Here is an 18,536-nt window from a genome sequence, read left to right on the forward strand (position 1 = left end):
AGGTTTAGAACATGGTTCAGAAGTTCCCTGGAAGCATAAATTATTATCATCATTTATAATTAGTAATTTATTTATTATTCCCTTGTCTCCTTCATGGCTGCTCTGCTTGTTCTTGTCGTGCAAAGTCTCGGAGGATAGTTCAACAGCGCATGGTCTATGGGCAGGGCAGGGCTGGATGTACTTAGCCACTAAAGGCTGAACTCGTAACATGCACCACTGAGCACAGCCCATTGACTTCAGTGACCCCAGGGCTTGGTCCCATGCCTGCAGCATGGGTGCTTGGATACTGTTGTCAAGCCTTAGATAGGGTACAGTTAGATGCCTTTAAATATAAACCGTTATCCATTTATTAGTGCACAAAGTTAGACATCAAAATTATACATTCACAATGATAATTAATCCAACTTTAGTTATTCAGCACAATATGTATAATTAAACAATCCCTTGGCGAGCTACATGGAAGGGGTTAAAGAGCTACTGGTATCTCCTGAGCTTCAGGTTGGACACTGCTGTAGATAGCGCTGCAGCCAGGAACTAGCGGACCTTAGCGCAAACTTTGAAGGGGTGCGGGACACGTGTGGCCCCAGTCACTCCATCAGTCCTCAGCTCCTCTCCGTCCAAAACGTAAAACGAAAACTTCTGCAGCAAACCAGCAATAAACAGGAACAGTTCCATTTTAGCGAGTCCCTCTCCAAGACACACACGTTTCCCTGGAAAATCAACAACCATTGTGATAAGTCCATAGGCCTACTTAGGCTATTGTAACCATAGATTGTATTGTAAATACTGACCAAAGATGAACTTCAAAAACTACAATGGTACCACTAGAGGGTAAACAAGCAGTCTGAATAGCCTGCTTCTACATATCAACTCTGAGAAATCAAATGTGGTTTACCTGCTGAGAAAGGTAGCAGAGAGTCTCTCTTTATAAACTTTCCGTCTTTGTCCAGGAAGTGTCCAGGATTAAAAGTGTCTGGAGTTTCCCACTCAGTCTTGTCAAAGAGCACAGAATGTAGCATGGGCATGATGCTGGTCCCCTGTAACACAGAAAAACAGGCCTACTTAAAAGTACACTATAACTTTTTCTGTGGAAGGTGCTCCTCCTGATTGCCTGCTTGAGGTACAGCCATTATGCTGTATTATCCAAGATGGCACCACGTACGGTCGCCCTGGTGATTTGGTGTGCTGTGTGTTTTTTTTTTTTGTGTGTTTCTTCTGTGTCTGCGTGCTCTTACACCCGTGAAGAGCTCTTAACAATCAGAACAACAACTCCTGTTGTCAACTCCTGTCTACTGCCAGTCTTTTTAGTACCTGCAGTAGATTTTGTTTACTCTTTGGCCAAAAGAGTGAGACGCCGAAGACGAGGAAAGCGGGCAGGGGCCTTGGTGCGCCTCCGGAGACGCGACGCTCGCACGCCCCTACCTGGAATTTTCCTGTCTAACGTTCGCTCACTCAGCAACAAGACGAACGAACTGGCGCTGCTGATGAGGAGAAACAAAGACTTATCTTCCTCTTGCGTCTTATGCTTTACGGAGACATGGCTCAACGAGCGTATCCCAGACTGTGCGCTTCAACTGGAGGGATTCCAACTCCTCCGCGCGGACAGACAACGGGGACTCTCCGGGGGAAAGACGAAAGGTGGAGGTGTCTGTTTCTACATCAACAACGCCTGGTGTACGGATGTGACTGTGATCTCCCAACACTGCTCTCCCGCCGTGGAATATCTTTTCATTAACTGTAGGCCTTTCTATTCTCCACGTGAGTTAACTTCATTCATTCTGGCCGCTGTTTACATCCCTCCGTGCGCGGACACGCACGAGGCCCAGCGCGTGCTCGCGGAGCAGATTCTGAATGTGGAGCGAACCTTCCCGGACTCTTTACTGATCATCCTGGGGGGTTTTAATAAGGGAAATCTGAGCCAGGAGCTGCCCAAATATAAACAGTTTATTAAATGCCCGACGAGAGAGCAGAAGACGCTGGATCACTGTTACACAACAGTCAGCGGAGCCTACAGAGCCGTGCCCCGCGCTGCTCTAGGGTTCTCTGATCACGTCATGGTTCACCTCATCCCTGCATACAAACAACGGCTGAAACTCTCCAAACCTGCTGTGAGAACTTCTAAGAAGTGGACCAGTGAGGCTGTGGAGGAGCTTCGCACGTGTTTGGACACTACAGACTGGGATGTGTTCAAGGCTGCCACAGACAGTTTGGATGAGTACACAGACACTGTGACATCATACATTCAGTTCTGTGAGGACATCATTCCATCATGCACCAGGGTGACTTTTAACAACGACAAACCCTGGTTCACACCCAGACTTAGACATTTGAGGAGGGAAAAGGAGATGGCTTTCAGGGCAGGAGATCGTGAAGGCTACAGGCGTTGCAAGTATGCGTTTAGCAAAGAGGTGGAAAAGGCTAAAGCGAAGTACAATACACGTCTGGAGCAGCAATTCTCCACCAACGACTCTGCTTCTGTCTGGAGAGGGCTTAGGCAAATCACCAACTACAGGCCCAAAGCCCCTCCCGCCGTGGACAACAAACAACTAGCAGAAAAGTTGAACGGCTTTTATGCGAGGTTTGAAGTTTCACACCCCTCCCCCTCCTCCCCCACCATCATGGACATTACCTCCAAACCCACCTTGGACCCCCCCCTCCTCCCCCACTGCCCTCACAGTTGTGGAGCAGGATGTGACTAAGCTTTTCAGGAAGCAGAATCCCCGTAAGGCAGCGGGCCCAGACGGTGTCTCTCCTTCCACCCTTAGACACTGTGCTGAGGAACTGGCTCCTGTCTTCACGGACATTTTTAACACCTCCCTGGAGTCATGTCATGTCCCAGCCTGCTTCAAGCTGTCCACCATTGTCCCCGTCCCCAAGAAGCCCAGGATCACTGGACTTAATGACTACAGACCTGTGGCGCTGACGTCTGTAGTCATGAAGTCATTTGAGCGCCTGGTCCTGCACCACCTCAAGTCCCTCACCTTCCCCCTCCTGGACCCTCTGCAGTTTGCCTACAGAGCCAATCGGTCTGTGGACGACGCCATTAACCTGGCCCTTCACTTCATCCTCCAGCATCTGAACTCCCCGGGAACCTACGCCAGGATCCTGTTTGTGGACTTCAGCTCTGCATTCAACACCATCCTCCCTGCTCTGCTCCAGGACAAGCTCGCTCAGCTCAACGTGCCTGACTCCACCTGCAGGTGGATCACTGACTTCCTGACGGACAGGAGACAGCGCGTGCGGCTGGGGAAGAATGTCTCGGACACTCGGACTATCAGCACAGGATCTCCACAGGGCTGTGTACTTTCTCCTCTGCTCTTCTCCCTGTACACCAACTGCTGCACCTCCAGCCACGACTCCGTCAAACTGGTCAAGTTTGCGGATGACACCACCCTCATCGGACTCATCTCGGACAGCGATGAGTCTGCCTACAGGAGGGAGGTGGACCGGCTGGTGTCCTGGTGCAGCAGCAACAACCTGGAGCTCAACGCCCAGAAGACAGTGGAGATGATTGTGGACTTCAGGAAAGTCACAGCCCCCCTGCCTCCCCTCACCCTGACGGACTCCCCCATCACCACTGTGGACTCTTTCCGCTTCCTGGGCACCTGCATCACCCAGGATCTCAAGTGGGAGCCGACCATCAGCTCCCTCATCAAGAAAGCCCAGCAGAGGATGTTCCACCTGCGGCAGCTGAGGAAACTCAAGCTGCCAGTCCAGATGATGGTGCAGTTTTACACTTCCATCATTGAGTCCATCCTCACCTCCTCCATCACTGTGTGGTTCGCTGGGGCCACTGCCAGGGACAGACAGAGACTGCAGCGCATTGTGCGCTCTGCTGAGAAGGTGATTGGCTGCAGCCTTCCATCTATACAGGACCTGTACGTCTCCAGGACTCGGGGGCGAGCAGGCCGTATAGCAGCTGACACTTCTCACCCTGGACATGGACTATTTGAGCCACTTCCCTCTGGCAGGAGGCTACGGTCCATTGGGACCAGAACCTCTCGCCATAAGAACAGTTTCTTCCCCTCTGCCGTTTGTCTCATGAACTCTTAATAATATCTGCACTAAACTGGACACTTAATAACACCGGTCACTTTAATAAGCCACTTTGCACTGTTGTTCTGATGCTGCTGTTGTACATATTTTCTCCCTTAAGTATTTTATTTGATTTTTTTTTAAGCATATCTTTTTAACTTTGTGCATGCCCTTATTTTTATTTGTATTTATTCAGTGTGTTTATGTTGCACTTTTTCACCGAATCAAGTTCCTAGTTTGTGAACTGTGTTCACAGACTATGGCAATAAAAGTCTTCTGATTCTGATTCTTTTGCACAAATCTGTTCCCTTTGTTTTCCAATAAAATAATCTCAGACCCTAATGGCAGGAATATTATCCATTATTATTATTTATTTATTATTTATTTATTATTAGAGTTCATTAGGACCAATCACTCTTGTTCTGCTTATTTTTTGTTGCATTGCCCTACTAGACAGGGATGCCCTCTGGGTCCTCAGCTTTTTGCTTTAGCTATTGAGTCCTTGGCTAATACTATTCGCTCCAACCCAGAAATCAGAGGCATACATAAGCAAGGTCTAGAGACAAATGCTTCATTATATGCAGATGATTTACTTTTGTATGTATCAAATCTAAATACATCAATACCTGCTGTTTTGTGTCTTCTTTCAGACTTTGGACAGTTATCATGATACAAACTTAATTTAAGAAAAGGTGACCTCTTCTTACTAAACTTTCCTTTTAAAGTGGCTTATGACAGCTCTTAACATCTTGGAATTAAGGTTACACAAAATGAATCAAAATGAATGTCTTCTCTCAGTTTTTGTTCTTATTCCAGTGCATTCCCCTTGTCCTGTCCAGATTTTTTTGGGGGTAAGAAAGTTTCTCATCCCTCCAAAGTCTCTATTGGGAGGGATGAGTTTATTTGATTATGGGGCCTCCAATATAAGACTTTTAAATATTGGCCTTCAATCTGAAACTGTTTCCTCTTGCAGCCTTGTTATATTCACCCATACAATTCCCTACTAAAATTTACTTAAAGAACAGTATTGTTAAAATACGGTTTGGACTCAATTTAGATGTTACTTTGGTTCGCAAATTTATTTGCACAATGCCCCTTTAGCAACAAATATTTTTTCCTCTTTCTCTGGCTGATTAGCTTATCTTGGCAAACAGACTTTTAAAGATTTTTTTTGATAATGTTTTTGCATCTTTTCAACAACTATCTGCAAAATTCTCTCTCCCAAAGCCATTTTTTCAGAGACAGCTGTTTTGTTAATAGCAACTTCCCGTCACTGATTCTTTACTTTTATCCACTCCTTGAAATGGTCTACTGTATTAGTCTATAATCAGATGTAGTTGAAACCAAAAGTTTACATACACTAAATAAAAATATCCTTTTTTTTCTCACTGTCTGACATGAAATCAGACAAAACACAAAGTCAGACGCTTACATCCATTTCATTAGTATTTGGTACCATTGCCTTTAAACTGTATGACTTGGGTCAATATTTTGAGTATCCTTCCACAAGCTTCTCACAATAGTTCGCAGGAATTTTTACCCATTCCTCCAGACAGAACTGATGTAACTGAGCCTAGTTTTAGGCTGCCTTACTCGCACATGCCTTTCCCGTTTTCCTCCAAACATAATGATACTCATTATGGCCAAGCAGTTCAATTTTAGTTTTGTCGGACCACAGGAAATGTCTCCAAAAATTAAGATTTTTGTCCCTGTGTGCATTTGCAAACTGTAATCTGGCTTTTTATGTTTCTTTTGGAGTAATGGCTTCTTCCAAGCAGAGTGGCCTTTCAGCCCATGCCAATACAGTACTCGTTTCACTGTGGATAATGGTACAATAAACACATTCTTACCAGCTTCAGCAGCATCTTCACATGCTTGTGTTAATATGCATATTTTGAACCAAAGCACATTTATCTCTGGGACACAGAACTGGCCTCCTTCCTCAGCAGTATGATAGCTGGACATTCCCATAGTATTTATACTTGTGTATACTTGTTTGAACAGATGAACATGGCACATTCGGGCATCTGGAAATTGCACCCAAGGATGAATCAGACTTGTGCAAGTCCACAATTCTCTTCCTGATTTCTTGGCTGATTTCTTTTGACTCAGCCAACAAGATGTTACACAAAGAAGCAGAGTGTTTTAGGTGTGCCTTCAAATACATCCACAGGTGTGTCTCTATTTAAGTCAAATATTGTCAGTAAACCTGAATCAGAAGCTTCCAGAGACATGACCTCATCATTTGTGTTCTCCCAAATTGTTTAAATGCATAGTAATAGTACTGTATGTAAACTTCTGACTTTGAAGAAAGTAATGAAAAATTGTCTTAAAAAGCCGTCTCTCATTATTCTGGCATTTAGCGAATAGAAATTATTTTGGCAATCCTAACTGCCCTAATACAGGAAAAGTTTAGGTTGATTTCCTGTCAGGCAATGAGAAAAAAAAGTGTGTGTCTTTTTATATGTGTATGTAAATTTTCAACTATATTGGTTAGTCACTCAAAATTCTCTTGACTTTATTAAAGCTCTTTGGAAGGGAGATCTTGGTGAGACTGTCTGATGAACTGACAGTTGACAGTTTTTTCAATAATTTCAAGTGTTATTGTCTGTCCTGCCATTTTTTGAACTATTTTCCCCCCTCCCTTCTGTATCTGAGCCTGGAGCTGGGCGGAGATTTGGGCTCCTACCATGCACATCTGCACATAATCTGCAATCAACTGCACCTGGGTAGGATAATGGGAGCCAGGACCTGACACTCAGCCTCAGATCGTCCATGTATCCCTTGTGATACAACTCTGCTTGGCTCAGTTCATGTTTTTGCTCTTTGTGACTTTTAAAAAATTTGACTTGGCAACATGAACAAACAAAGCAAGTTTCCCAGCTCTCCAACCAGATCTCTGCTTTGCTCACTCTCCCGCACTCAGTTCCCGCCAGACCACCGCGGCGCCGCGACCTCCGGAATTGAGAGGCGCACTGATCCGGACCCATATTCAGGTCAGCCCAGCCTCTATCAGGGTTTCCTTTTTCAATGGACCTCCATGTTTCAAGAACGTCCAGCCAGCTTTACATCTGACACTGCTAAAATACGATACATGTGTGGATTACTGACGGAGAGAGCACTCCAATGGGCAGAGGATAAATTTTCTAACACTGTTATAGACCATGTGACTTTTGATGCTTTTGTGAGTGAGTTCAAACTGGTATTCGATCACCCGCGCTATCAAGCTGACGCCTCTCTCCGCCTACTAAGCCTTGTTCAGGGATCCAGGTCTGTGGCAGATTACACCATTGAGTTCTGGACACTAGCGGCGGAGGTGGATTGGACCGACAGCGCAGTAATGGTGGTCTTCGTGAATGAAAAATTAAAGGATGAACAGGTTTCTCGTGATGACTCACCTGACCTAAAATCTCTGATTTCCCTAGCCATATACCTTGATTTCCTTGATACCTTGATATTCTGATCTTTTCTAAGTCCCCACAGGAACACCAACACCACGTGCGCAAAGTCCTCCACCGTTGACAGGGGAATAAATTTTATGTCAAGGCAGAGTGCCCAAGGCAGTGTGAGTTCCACTCGGATAAGGTCAGTTTCCTGGGGTTTATTGTGGGGCATGGACAGGTAAACGCTGATCCACAAAAGATTAAAGCGGTTACTGACTGGCCTACGTCTACCAACAGAAAACAATTACAAAGTTTGCCAACTTGTACAGGCGTTTCATCAGGGACTTGATCCCCGACCCCTCCCGCCAGTTTGTTGTGGAGGTGGATGCCTCAGACACTGGTGTTGGGGCAGTCCTCTGCCAAAGGTTTGAACCCCACAATCGATTAAACCCCTGTGCCTTTTTCTCTCGTCGCATTTCCTCATTTCCTGTGGGGGATCGAGAACTGCTGGCAGTCAAACTTGCCCTGGAAGAGCGGCGTCACTGGTTGGAGGGGGTGGAGCATCCTTTTCTGGTTTGGACAGATCACAATAATCTATTTTACATTCAATCCACCAAACGCTTAAATTCCCGTCAAGCCTGCTGGTCACAATTTTTTTGTAGATTCTACTTTATACTCACCTATCGCCCGTAATCCCGTAACATCAAGCCGGATGCACTCTCACGCCAGTTCTCCCAGGAGGATACTATCACCTCTCCGGAGCCCATCATATCTCCTACCTGTTTGGTTGCGGCTGTCCACTGGGAGATTGAGGACCTGGTCCAGGAGGCTCAACGCACCCATCCTGATCCAGGTAATGGCCCACCTGGCACTCTTCGTTCCAGATCCTGTCCGCTCCAAGATATTGGAATGGGTTCACTGCTCTCGGTTCACCTGCCATCCAGGGGTAAACCGCACACTCTCCCTCTTGAGACGTCACTTCTGGTGGCCCACCGTCAACACAGACACCAGGGCCTATGTCTCAGCGTGCTAGGTGCGTGCCAGGGGTAAAGCCTCCCATTGGCCACCCTCCAGTTTGCTCCAACCGCTTCCAGTCCCAAAACGACCATGGTCCCACGTGGCAGTGGACTTTGTGATGGGTCTTCTGCCATCTCAAGGTAAAAGTCATCCTCACTATTGTTGACCATTTCTCCAAGGCAGCCCATTTCGTCACCCTACTGAAGCTCCTGACCGCCAAGGAGACGGCTGACCAAATAACCAACCATGTATTCCGAATCCACAGGATTCCGGTGGATATAGTCTCAGAGCAAGGGACCCAATTCACATCCCAAGTTTGGCGCTCCTTCTGAGAGGGTCTGGGCCCATCTGTGAGTCTCACTTCTGGTTTTCATAGACCGAGCAGGCTAATCAGGACTTGGAGACGGCATTACGCTGTGTGGTATCCTCTAACCCCTCTGCCTGGAGCACATTCCTGCTGTGGATTGTCGGAGGAAAAGGACCTGGCGGTACCTTCCATGCAACACCACCTCCAACGCTGCCACAGGTTCTGGGGAAGGACCAGAGCAGCTCTTGTCCAATCTGGGGCCAGGACGAAGGCAGCTGCAGACCAGCACCGCACCCCCAAATATCAGCCAGGTCAGTCAGTGTGGCTTTCGTCCAAAAATATCCCTCTTAAAACTGACTCCTGGAAACTCTTTCCTCGCTTCCTGGGTCCCGTCCGCAGTACAGTTCAGCTTCCTCCTTCCCTCCGCGTCCACGCTACAGTCCACGTGTCCCAAGCTTTTATGACCCTTCTTGAAAGGAGGGTAATTTTACTGAAATGGATGTCCCCACAGCCTCCATAATGTACACAGTGACTTAGGGATGTTTTATATTTTCTTAAACTTGAGAAGATAAGAATGACACTTCATCATTCCTCTGATAGGTTTACACAAATATGGCATCCACTGACCCAAATAGTACAACCAATTACTGTACCTTTGGAATGAAGTATCCTCCCAGAGTGGTATCTTTAGAGGCCATTCTCATGCCATTTAGGGGCACTATGTTTCCTATTCTCTGGATCTCATGGACGACTGCATCAGTGTATGGCAGGTTGGCCCGGTCTGCCATCGTGGGCAAACGATTCTGTCCAATCACGCTGTCTATTTCTTCCTGGACCTTTTCTGAAAAGGTAACATAGAAATTTATTAAAATCATTTATTTTAAATAAAAGACTTTATGCTTATGTAAATCCACAACTACTCTGAAGTTCCTTACCCTGCACTTCAGGGTGCTTTATGAGGTAAATCAAGGTCCACTGTAGAGTGGTGGAGGTGGTCTCTGTTCCAGCCAAGAAAAGGTCCATGGCACAATAAGCCAAATTGGTCTCATCAAAACCAGCATCAGAGTCTTTATTCTGCCAAGACACCATAATTTCAAATGTTTCTGCGACTGTAAAGATGTATGTCAATATATTTTGCAAAACTGTACATTCCTTTCTAACTAAAATGTTAGCCAAAGATTGTAGTTTTTCTCCACTTAATAAAATAAACAAACAAACAATAATATACTACTATGATGTAACTATGAACTTGGACTGGGAATCTTTTTTGGGGTAAAAAAAAAAAATATATATATATATATATATATATATATATATATATATATATATATATATATATATATATATATATATATATATATATATATATATATATATATATTGCTATCATATCAGAAAGTAAAAAATACGATGGTCTCTTTTTGTCCAAATATATATTGCGTTATGGATGTAAAAGTATTGGCATGAACTCACGTTTTTCATCTCAATTATGAAGGAATCAATATAGTCGCGGGGGTTACTGGGGTCCAGGTCCTTCTTGTGGTTCTCAACCTCCTCAGAGATGAACTCATGGATCTTCACAACATCCTCAAACATTCTATTGTGTGGACCAGGCAAGTGCTTCATCAGCCAGGCAAAAGACTCGTATAGCTGTCAATAAAAACACAAGACATAATCACGAAGAAATCACATTATTCTAGGCCTGTACTGTTTAAGTGTTCGGGGACAGACACAATCCATACTTTTATGATGTAGTTGGATACATCTACTTGGAATATTTTGGAAATTATCAATATATCAATGGTCAAGTTAAACTAATTTTGCTAATTTTGCTTTAGAACATTTTTCATGTCATATATTATCTTTAATTAAAATTGAATTGAAGAATACTGACTTTTTCATCTGAGAGTGACAGTATTTTCTTGTTCCTGTTGTTTGTTTTAATGTCCAAAGGTTTAATGTTTAGTTTAGTTTTTTTGTATATTTGTTGGACAACAGTCTGACTCTTACTTGAGCCCACATTGTGCCTTCTAGATAAAGAGTATCAGCCAAGTAATGGAGCATAGTCTGAAATCTATGGTCGCTGTAGTCAAAGCGTTTCCCCATCACCAGCTGACAGATAATGTTGGACACAGCATTATTGAAAAGGCCAGCGGGTCTGAACGGCTCCCCTGGAGAAGAAAATAGATATTTTAAATCAGAATACAGTTAGTCACAGTGCTGACACAAAGAGAAAGTATAATTATTTATTTAAACTTTTTTTTAAATAAGAATATGTTTGTTATTTGTTGTTGTCCAACTTGGTTTTAACAAAACAGACATATACTTAGTACTCACTTGTCGTATTGATACTGAAAAAATATTAAATAAATAGAACAAAATTTCAACCCTCCTACCCACAAGGGTGATAGATGGTGAACTTCTAAAGTGATGTGTCGAAAATTACATTTTATGGTCTGTTTTTTTTTTTTTTTTTAAATGTCTTCAAAATTGTGTCTTAATGAAAACGCAATCTATCAAAATCAGAATTGAGTGTTGCGCATCTCCTTAGTAACAAATAGACGTGAGTGAGAGGTAGGTATGCAAACTCTCTGCTAATGTGCATATCATTTTATGCATGGAATACCTTTGTGACTTTGTATCTCTTCTTGCAGGTACTGGATCTCCTCGCGGATGCACTGCTCCATGGTACTTTTACCCAGGCCGAAGCTCCTTAACGTAGACAAAGCAAAACGCCTCTGTTTTTTCCACTTCTCGCCATTGCTCATGAAGAGACCTCCTGTAGCATAATTATTAGTAGTTCATTCATAATATTTCACACAAGATTCTGATATGTTTTAAATGCTGAAAGTTTGACTTGGTATACAAAAAACAATTTATGGCATTTACCTCTTCATCAAGTCACACTACAGTAATAAAATTAGACTGTGCATTTCATTTATTACTTTTTAGCCCTTGACTTTGTAAAACATTCCCTATTATAACAAAATAAACAAGAAAACAATGCCCTATAGGAGTGTGCAGTAAGAAGGAGTGTATTCATTCATCTTTTGCTCCCAAAGGCAGGTACACTTTCTATCATCTCTTTTGACTGATTCTTTTTGACCAGACGGAAGCCTAAATGAGCTGGTTTAGAGGTGCTGTGATCTAGTATCTATTCTACTATTTTGTCCTTGCCAAACTCACTGAAATTTTAATATTTTATTCTTTCCCTGCTGTAGCCTTGAGGACAAAAGCTCCCTCACTCAGTATAAAATAATATTTGATTGGTGCACAACATCGTAGGTAGGTCCTGACCTCCTGTTGATGAGTAGAACCTATCGGCCATTGGGCTGAAGGGACGATCCACAAAGATGTCGGCTTGGTTCACTAAGGCTTCCTTCACCATCTTGTATCCACAGACAAACACAAGCTTCTCGCTGCCAAATCGAAAGCTGAAGACATTTCCATAGATTTCGGCCAACTGTGTATAAACAATAACTGTAAACCACAGGATGCAGTGCCAATTGCAGTTTATAGATTCATTAACATTTGTGTTAAATATTAGTGTGGGAGTGTGTCAAACTAATAATTGAGTGAAAATGTGCAAAAATCATACTGTAGCTCACCTTGGAAAAGCTCAAATGTGGAAAGTTGGGGTCAGAATCAAAAAAGTTTCCCAGTAAAGGCAGAGCCCGTGGTCCAGGGGGGTAATTCGGAGGATTCCTGTTTTTAACATAATCTGCAATTAGGATGAAAAGCACCAGAAATAGTGCAATTGATTTAAAATCCAAACTTAGCAGGAAACTGTCGAGCCACATCTTGAAACATAGAGAGATTCCTGTACTCCTACAGAGAAAAACTTTACTGAGTATTATGCAACCTACTGAGCTCCACCTACTTGGGCTTTGGGTATGACCCCCAACATAACATAAATTTGTCTGAGGTTTGTTTTAGATAGCAGTGGTCGATTATATTGCATGCAATGTTTGTATACTTAGATCATAATACAAAGTAAAATAATATAAAGATAAGTATAATTATACATATACATTATACATAACAATATGTATTAGTGTTTGCAGTTATTTTGAATTACCTTTTAGCATTACCTACTTACTTACATACTTGTCAGTTTTAGAAAAGCTGACGTCTTTTATATAGTAGATGATTTAAACTCTAATACAATACATTCAAGGTGTATAATCTGAGACTAAGCCACAGCTAACATTGCATAATGGTGAGTAGGCACTCAGAAGAGGGTGAAAGGAGAAGGTAGCAAAGTTCACATTGGGTAGATAACAGAGATTTTTGCGTGACTGTTCCCAGGGTTTGTTCAAGTTCAGGGAGAATGTAGGTTGGCATTTGTCACAGACTCGCAAGAGAAATATAAAATAAAGCTTCAAAACACTCTGAATAAAGAATAATAAATATGATTTTTAAATTTGTACAAATTCAAGTTAAACTGATATCTTATCTGCATTGTTTGGAATGACTAATGAAATGTCCAAGTAACAATTTGATGAAATGTCCAAGTAACAATTTTGTTTTTCAAAGCTGCCTGTAAAACTTTATCTTATGTCTTCATGAGTCTGAACATAAAGGTGTTGCTTTGTGATGTTTGTGATGCTAATTAAATGTTTTTTTTTGGACCTTGAACGTTACACACATGGACAAAATTGTTGGTACACTTTGGTTAATGAAAGAAAAACTCATAATTGTCACAGAAATAACTTGAATCTGACAAAAGTAATGCTTAAAAATTCTATGAAATTTAAGTCAGACATTGCTTTTCAACCATGCTTCAAAAGAATTATTTAAAAAAATAAACTCATGAAACAGGCCTGGACAAAAATGATGGTATCCCTAGAAAAGACTGAAAATAATGTGACCAAAGGGACATGTTAATCCAAGGTGTGTCCAATAATTAGCATCGCAGGTGTCTACAATCAGTCAGTGGTCCTATATATCCTGAGACCCGGCCCATTCATTTGTGTCCTTTACAATGGACATTTTGTTCACCTGTATCTTTCTTAAGTATTTGGAGTAACCCTCCCAAGTCCTACAGTATTCTGTAGGGGACATCCTGGGCTTTCCAGTGATGTGTCATGTGATGGGTTTGCATGCTGGGAACTGTACTGTTTTCCTCTATCAAGATGGCTGCCATACCAACAACCACATTTTATGGAAAGAGGAGAGGTAAGTCAAATATTCTTTATCTATTGCTATTTTTACCATGATAATTACGGTATATATTTTCTTGTTCATAAACATGTTAAGAACAACATTTTTACATCTGAAAACAGTTTAATTATTTCTGTTTTGAAATAACAGGCATTTAATGAATGTCAACTGTAGTGGACACCAGGACCATTTTAATGTATTTAATGACTGCACATTGTTGTAGGTGAAAGAAGTGAAGCAGAGAGGATTCTATACTGGATAGTAGAGGGAGATTCAGATTTGGAGCTTTCAGATGAGGAAAAGGATGAGAATGAGGAGTATCAGCCTGTGATAGGTGAAGATGATGATGATGGAGGAGAGGAAGAAGATGCAGGAGAATCGGATGAGACAGAGTCAGAGGCAGAGAGGGAGCAGCAAAGTCGTCGTGCTCTGTGGGCCAGGAGTAACTTGTATGTTTTATTTAGTTTCAGGCTAATGTATTATATTTTATGATGATGCTAGATGATTGTAGTATTTGTAATAGGTGTAAATGCTGTTAAATATATGCAAGTTACCTAAAAATATGCTTATAAAGTTTTTTGGTCAATAGGGAGTCATATCACATCCATGACACAGAAATTACTGCATTAATCCAAATTTATATGAAAAAAATGATTGATTTTTTTCCCCCCATCATAACAGATTCACACCTGTGCTACCTGGGCTTCCTCCCTATCAAGATGACCCTACAATCCGTGAATACTGGAGTCCAATTCAGTACTTTTCACAGTACATCGATAACAGAATCTTTGAGGATCTGGCAGCTTTTACAAATCAAAGACAGCTGCAAACTACAGGAGTGTCACTGAATACTACTGCCCAAGAAATTAAGATTTTTTTCGGCATATCAGTACATATGGCCTGCCTTGGCTATCCCAGAGTCAAAATGTTTTGGGCTAAAAAGACTAAAGTGCCAGTTATTAGCAGGAAAATGACAAGAGATAGGTTCTACAAGCTGAGGAGATCACTCAAGATTGTCAATGACCTGGATGTAACTGAAGAGGCAAAGGAGTCGGACATTCTTTGGAGAGTCAGACCATTGCTTGACCGTGTGAGGCAAGGTTGTCTCAGCCTTTCAAGGAGTGACAAGGTGTGTGTTGACGAACAAATCATCCCATTCACAGGCCGCTGCCCAGTTAGGCAGTATGTGCCAGGAAAGCCAAACCCTACTGGCCTAAAGGTTTTTGTGCTTGCCTCGCCAAACGGTCTAGTCCTGGATTTCAAGGTCTATCAGGGCAAGAACACCTTTATGGGCCAAAGACTGGGAGTTGGAGCTGCAGCGGTGTTGCGAATGGTCGAGTCAGTTCCTGCAGGAACTTATGTGTTTTTTGATCGATATTTCACAACGATCAATCTCATGGACGCTTTGCTCTCAAAGGGTCTTCCAGCAACTGGAACCATTATGAAGAACAGGCTTCCAAAGCAATGCCAGCTGCCAGGAGCAGCTGAGAAAAGAAGGAAGAGGGGCTTCAGTGACATTGGTCCGGAGGGGACCTGAGCTGGCAGTGACAAAATGGTTTGATAATAAACCAGTTCTGATGGTCTCCACTGTCTATGGTAAAGATCCAGAGGATATCTGCAGCAGATGGTCTAACAAAGACAAAGGTCATGTACAAGTGAGACGGCCAGCAGTAGTCAGGGAATATAATAACAACATGGGTGGCGTAGACCTCTGTGACCGAATGCTGAGCTTCTACCGCATGTCAACCAGGACCAAGAAGTGGATGTCACGTGTGATGACACATTTCTTTGATGTTGCCATCACAAGCGCTTGGATCCAGTACAAGTCTGACAGCAAAGCACTGAATCGACCAGCTAAGAACACACAGCAGTACCTGGAATTCAAATTGCACCTGGCTGAAGAGCTGCTGGATAGTCCTTCATTTGATGACAGCAGTGAAGACAGTGAGGAAGAGTATCAGCCACCAACAAAAACAAGGATCCCACAACCAGAGCCATCTGTACGCAGGCTAGGAGCCAGACACATGCCAGAGATGTTGGATATCAAACATGCAGAAAGATGCAGGAACAAGGGTTGCAATGGTAAGACATACATCAGGTGCTCCAAATGCAAGATGTTCCTCTGCATAACCAAAAAGAAAGCATGCTTCAACGATTACCACAGCTAAAATATCCAGAAGAAGAAAAGCAGAACTACTTATGTTCTATGTCTTATACTTCACTGTTGAACTGAATACATATTTTACATTACAATGTAATGTATTATTACAAACATTTTGTTCTTGCAAGCAGCAGCGAACAGAAGAGTGTTGCATTTTTATTGTTTTTGTTCTTGAGAGAATATCACTCTAAAGATATCTGGGTTTTTTTTCTCATTTTCTAAATTCACTTCTATTTTCACATAGATATCGTCCTGTTGTACTCTACAGTGGACATGCTGTGAAATTAAAATAAAAAATATTTTTACAAAAATTTAAATTGTAAGGTGTTTTTTTTAGGCCCAAATAGATAGGAAATCACACAAAAACAGTAATTTTAGGACACTTTTTTCCCTTGGTTCTCAGGAGGATATCGGGCTACAGGTCGTCACTGTGCTGTTTGATGACATGGTGTGTACCACACTCAACATGGACCAGAAGAAGCAAAAGAAAGAGTTGTCTCAGGAGATTAGAGCGAAAATTATAGACAAGCATGTTAAAGGTAAAGGCTATAAGACCATCGCCAAGCAGCTGGATGTTCCTGTGACTACAGTTGCACATATTATTCAGAAATTTAAGATCCATGGGACTGTAGCCACTTCATGAGTCTGAACATAAAGGTAAATTTATGTTTGTGATGCCAATTAAATGTTTTTTGGACCTTGGACATTAGTAGTTTATAGAAAAGGTGCAGTATAAGAGGGTCATCATTTAACAACTATAAAACTATTTTCGCTGGATGAGCAGCGAAACGTCTTCACGTTTGTCCAGTTGATAGATTTAACTTCAGCTTTTACTATAGTTTGGATATTGTTTATACTTGTGATCTCCAATGGCTTGTAAGTTGAATGAATTTTTGACAACACATGATTTTCATTATAAGAGTGAAAGATGCACCCAGGTTTCCTCTTATATTTATCTGTCATGAAAGAATGGTGATTATACAATTCTAAAAAGAAACAATCATCATATTTGTCTCATGTTAAAACTACCACATGAATGTGTATCGGTGATAGTGATTTTATTTGTGTCTTATCTGAAAAGCAAGAGACAAAGGTCTGTGAAATGGCACCAGGCAAATATTTATTATGAGATAAGTCATTCCTAAATGAACTTAGCGCAGTGTTAGTGAGAGGCATTTCGGTCAAGTGTAACTGCAGCAATAGGGCCGGCGTCAAGTTAAAACAATATGCTGTGTGAATTTTCAACCTAAAACTATTCTTTCAAAAATGTATGTAATGTCTTTGCATATTTTTGCTCCTTTATTTATAATAAGATTAATGCAGCCTTTGTGTGTGTGATGGAAATTTAATTATATTCATGTTGTGTCTTTGAATGAATTTGATCACAGGAGTGAGATCACATCAGTCTGTCAGACCCAGACTAGACATTAAAATGTGTGAAGGCTCTGTCTCCATCCCACAGGAAACTCATCGTTGTTCTACCTGTCGAAGTGTAAAAGTTCATTATCATATGGGTGTGAAACAAAAGTCACTCTGCTTTGAAATGTATGTAGCATTGTCATTCTGGAGTAAAATGGTCAGACCACAGATGCTCAGGGTGGTGGACACTGGAACTGAGACTCGGGGTAGATGGGAACTTGGATGGAGACTGGGGGAGACGCCAAGAGGCTGTCAGTCTGTGGCCAGGGCAGGCCTGGCCTGTCTGTATCTGCTGTAACAAACAAACCTTTTTTCTGTATTTCAAAACTCATCGAGCTTTGCAAATGGATTACTTTTCATCTAGAACTGTAATTTTTCTACAACAGCGTGCACTGTAAATTCATGTTAAATGTAAAAGTAGATACATGTATTCTAGCACTACATTACTGTAGGAGCTGATAATGGTAATATATTTCCATATTGTTTTGTACGTGGCATAGCCATAACCCAAAAGTATTTGGGAGAGTATGCATTATTTTTCCTCATGTGATCAAAGAGGCAGCCACTGTCTGCCACATTTATGTTAGCCAAAGTATGTGTCATGATGTGTGTATTTCTGTTCCTGTTTTGTCTCCCGGTGTGCTCTTCCCCCTCCCTCACCTGTCTGTACCTGGAGCTGGGCGGAGCTCTCGGCTCCTCCCGTGCGCACCTGCTGTCCATCTGGCTAAACACCACACCTGCCGTGGATAAGAGGAGCTGGGAGAAGACACTCGGGGCGAGATCGTCTGCGCTCTTCTCCCTGTTCTGTGCCGTCGTCCCTTCATTCCTGTGTTCCTGTTGTGCCTGTCGTGCCTGTCGTGCCTGCGTTGCTTCACCCTGTTCCGTACTGGATTATCTGCGTTTGGTGCCGGATCCTATGTGTGCCTTCAGCCCTGCTTCGACCCTTCTTTGACCCTGCTCCGACCTTGCTTCTACCCTGCTTCTCAGCCCTGGTACTGTCTTGGTTTTTCCCTGCACTACACGTTCCTGGATCCTGGCCCGTACCTGGCTT

At 42.5% G+C, this 18,536-nt stretch overlaps 1 protein-coding gene across 1 annotated transcript; it reads right to left on the reverse strand.

Annotated features, from left to right (window-relative positions):
- Nucleotides 1-323: 323 nt before the first annotated feature.
- On the reverse strand, nucleotides 324-12,578 carry LOC117394078 (cytochrome P450 2J4-like). Its single transcript, XM_033992100.2, has 9 exons — nucleotides 12,351-12,578; nucleotides 12,040-12,205; nucleotides 11,369-11,521; nucleotides 10,753-10,913; nucleotides 10,216-10,392; nucleotides 9,678-9,816; nucleotides 9,396-9,583; nucleotides 896-1,037; nucleotides 324-710 (listed from the first exon to the last, which is right to left on the reverse strand). The coding sequence occupies exons 1-9, from the start codon at nucleotides 12,540-12,542 to the stop codon at nucleotides 535-537; spliced, it is 1,494 nt and encodes a 497-aa protein (XP_033847991.1). The 5' UTR covers nucleotides 12,543-12,578; the 3' UTR covers nucleotides 324-534.
- Nucleotides 12,579-18,536: the final 5,958 nt, after the last annotated feature.

The sequence above is a fragment of the Periophthalmus magnuspinnatus genome, chromosome 4 (assembly GCF_009829125.3).
Source record: "Periophthalmus magnuspinnatus isolate fPerMag1 chromosome 4, fPerMag1.2.pri, whole genome shotgun sequence".
In the NCBI taxonomy this organism is placed as follows: domain Eukaryota; kingdom Metazoa; phylum Chordata; class Actinopteri; order Gobiiformes; family Gobiidae; genus Periophthalmus; species Periophthalmus magnuspinnatus.

Coding starts and splice junctions, on each gene's coding strand:
- LOC117394078 (XM_033992100.2), bottom strand. CDS start 12,542: ATGTGGCTCGACAGTTTCCTGCTAAGTTTGGATTTTAAATCAATTGCA. Junction 9,584..9,677: donor AAAGCACCCTGAAGTGCAGG/GTAAGGAACTTC, acceptor TTACCTTTTCAG/AAAAGGTCCAGGAAGAAATA. Junction 711..895: donor TCTGCTACCTTTCTCAGCAG/GTAAACCACATT, acceptor TTGATTTTCCAG/GGAAACGTGTGTGTCTTGGA.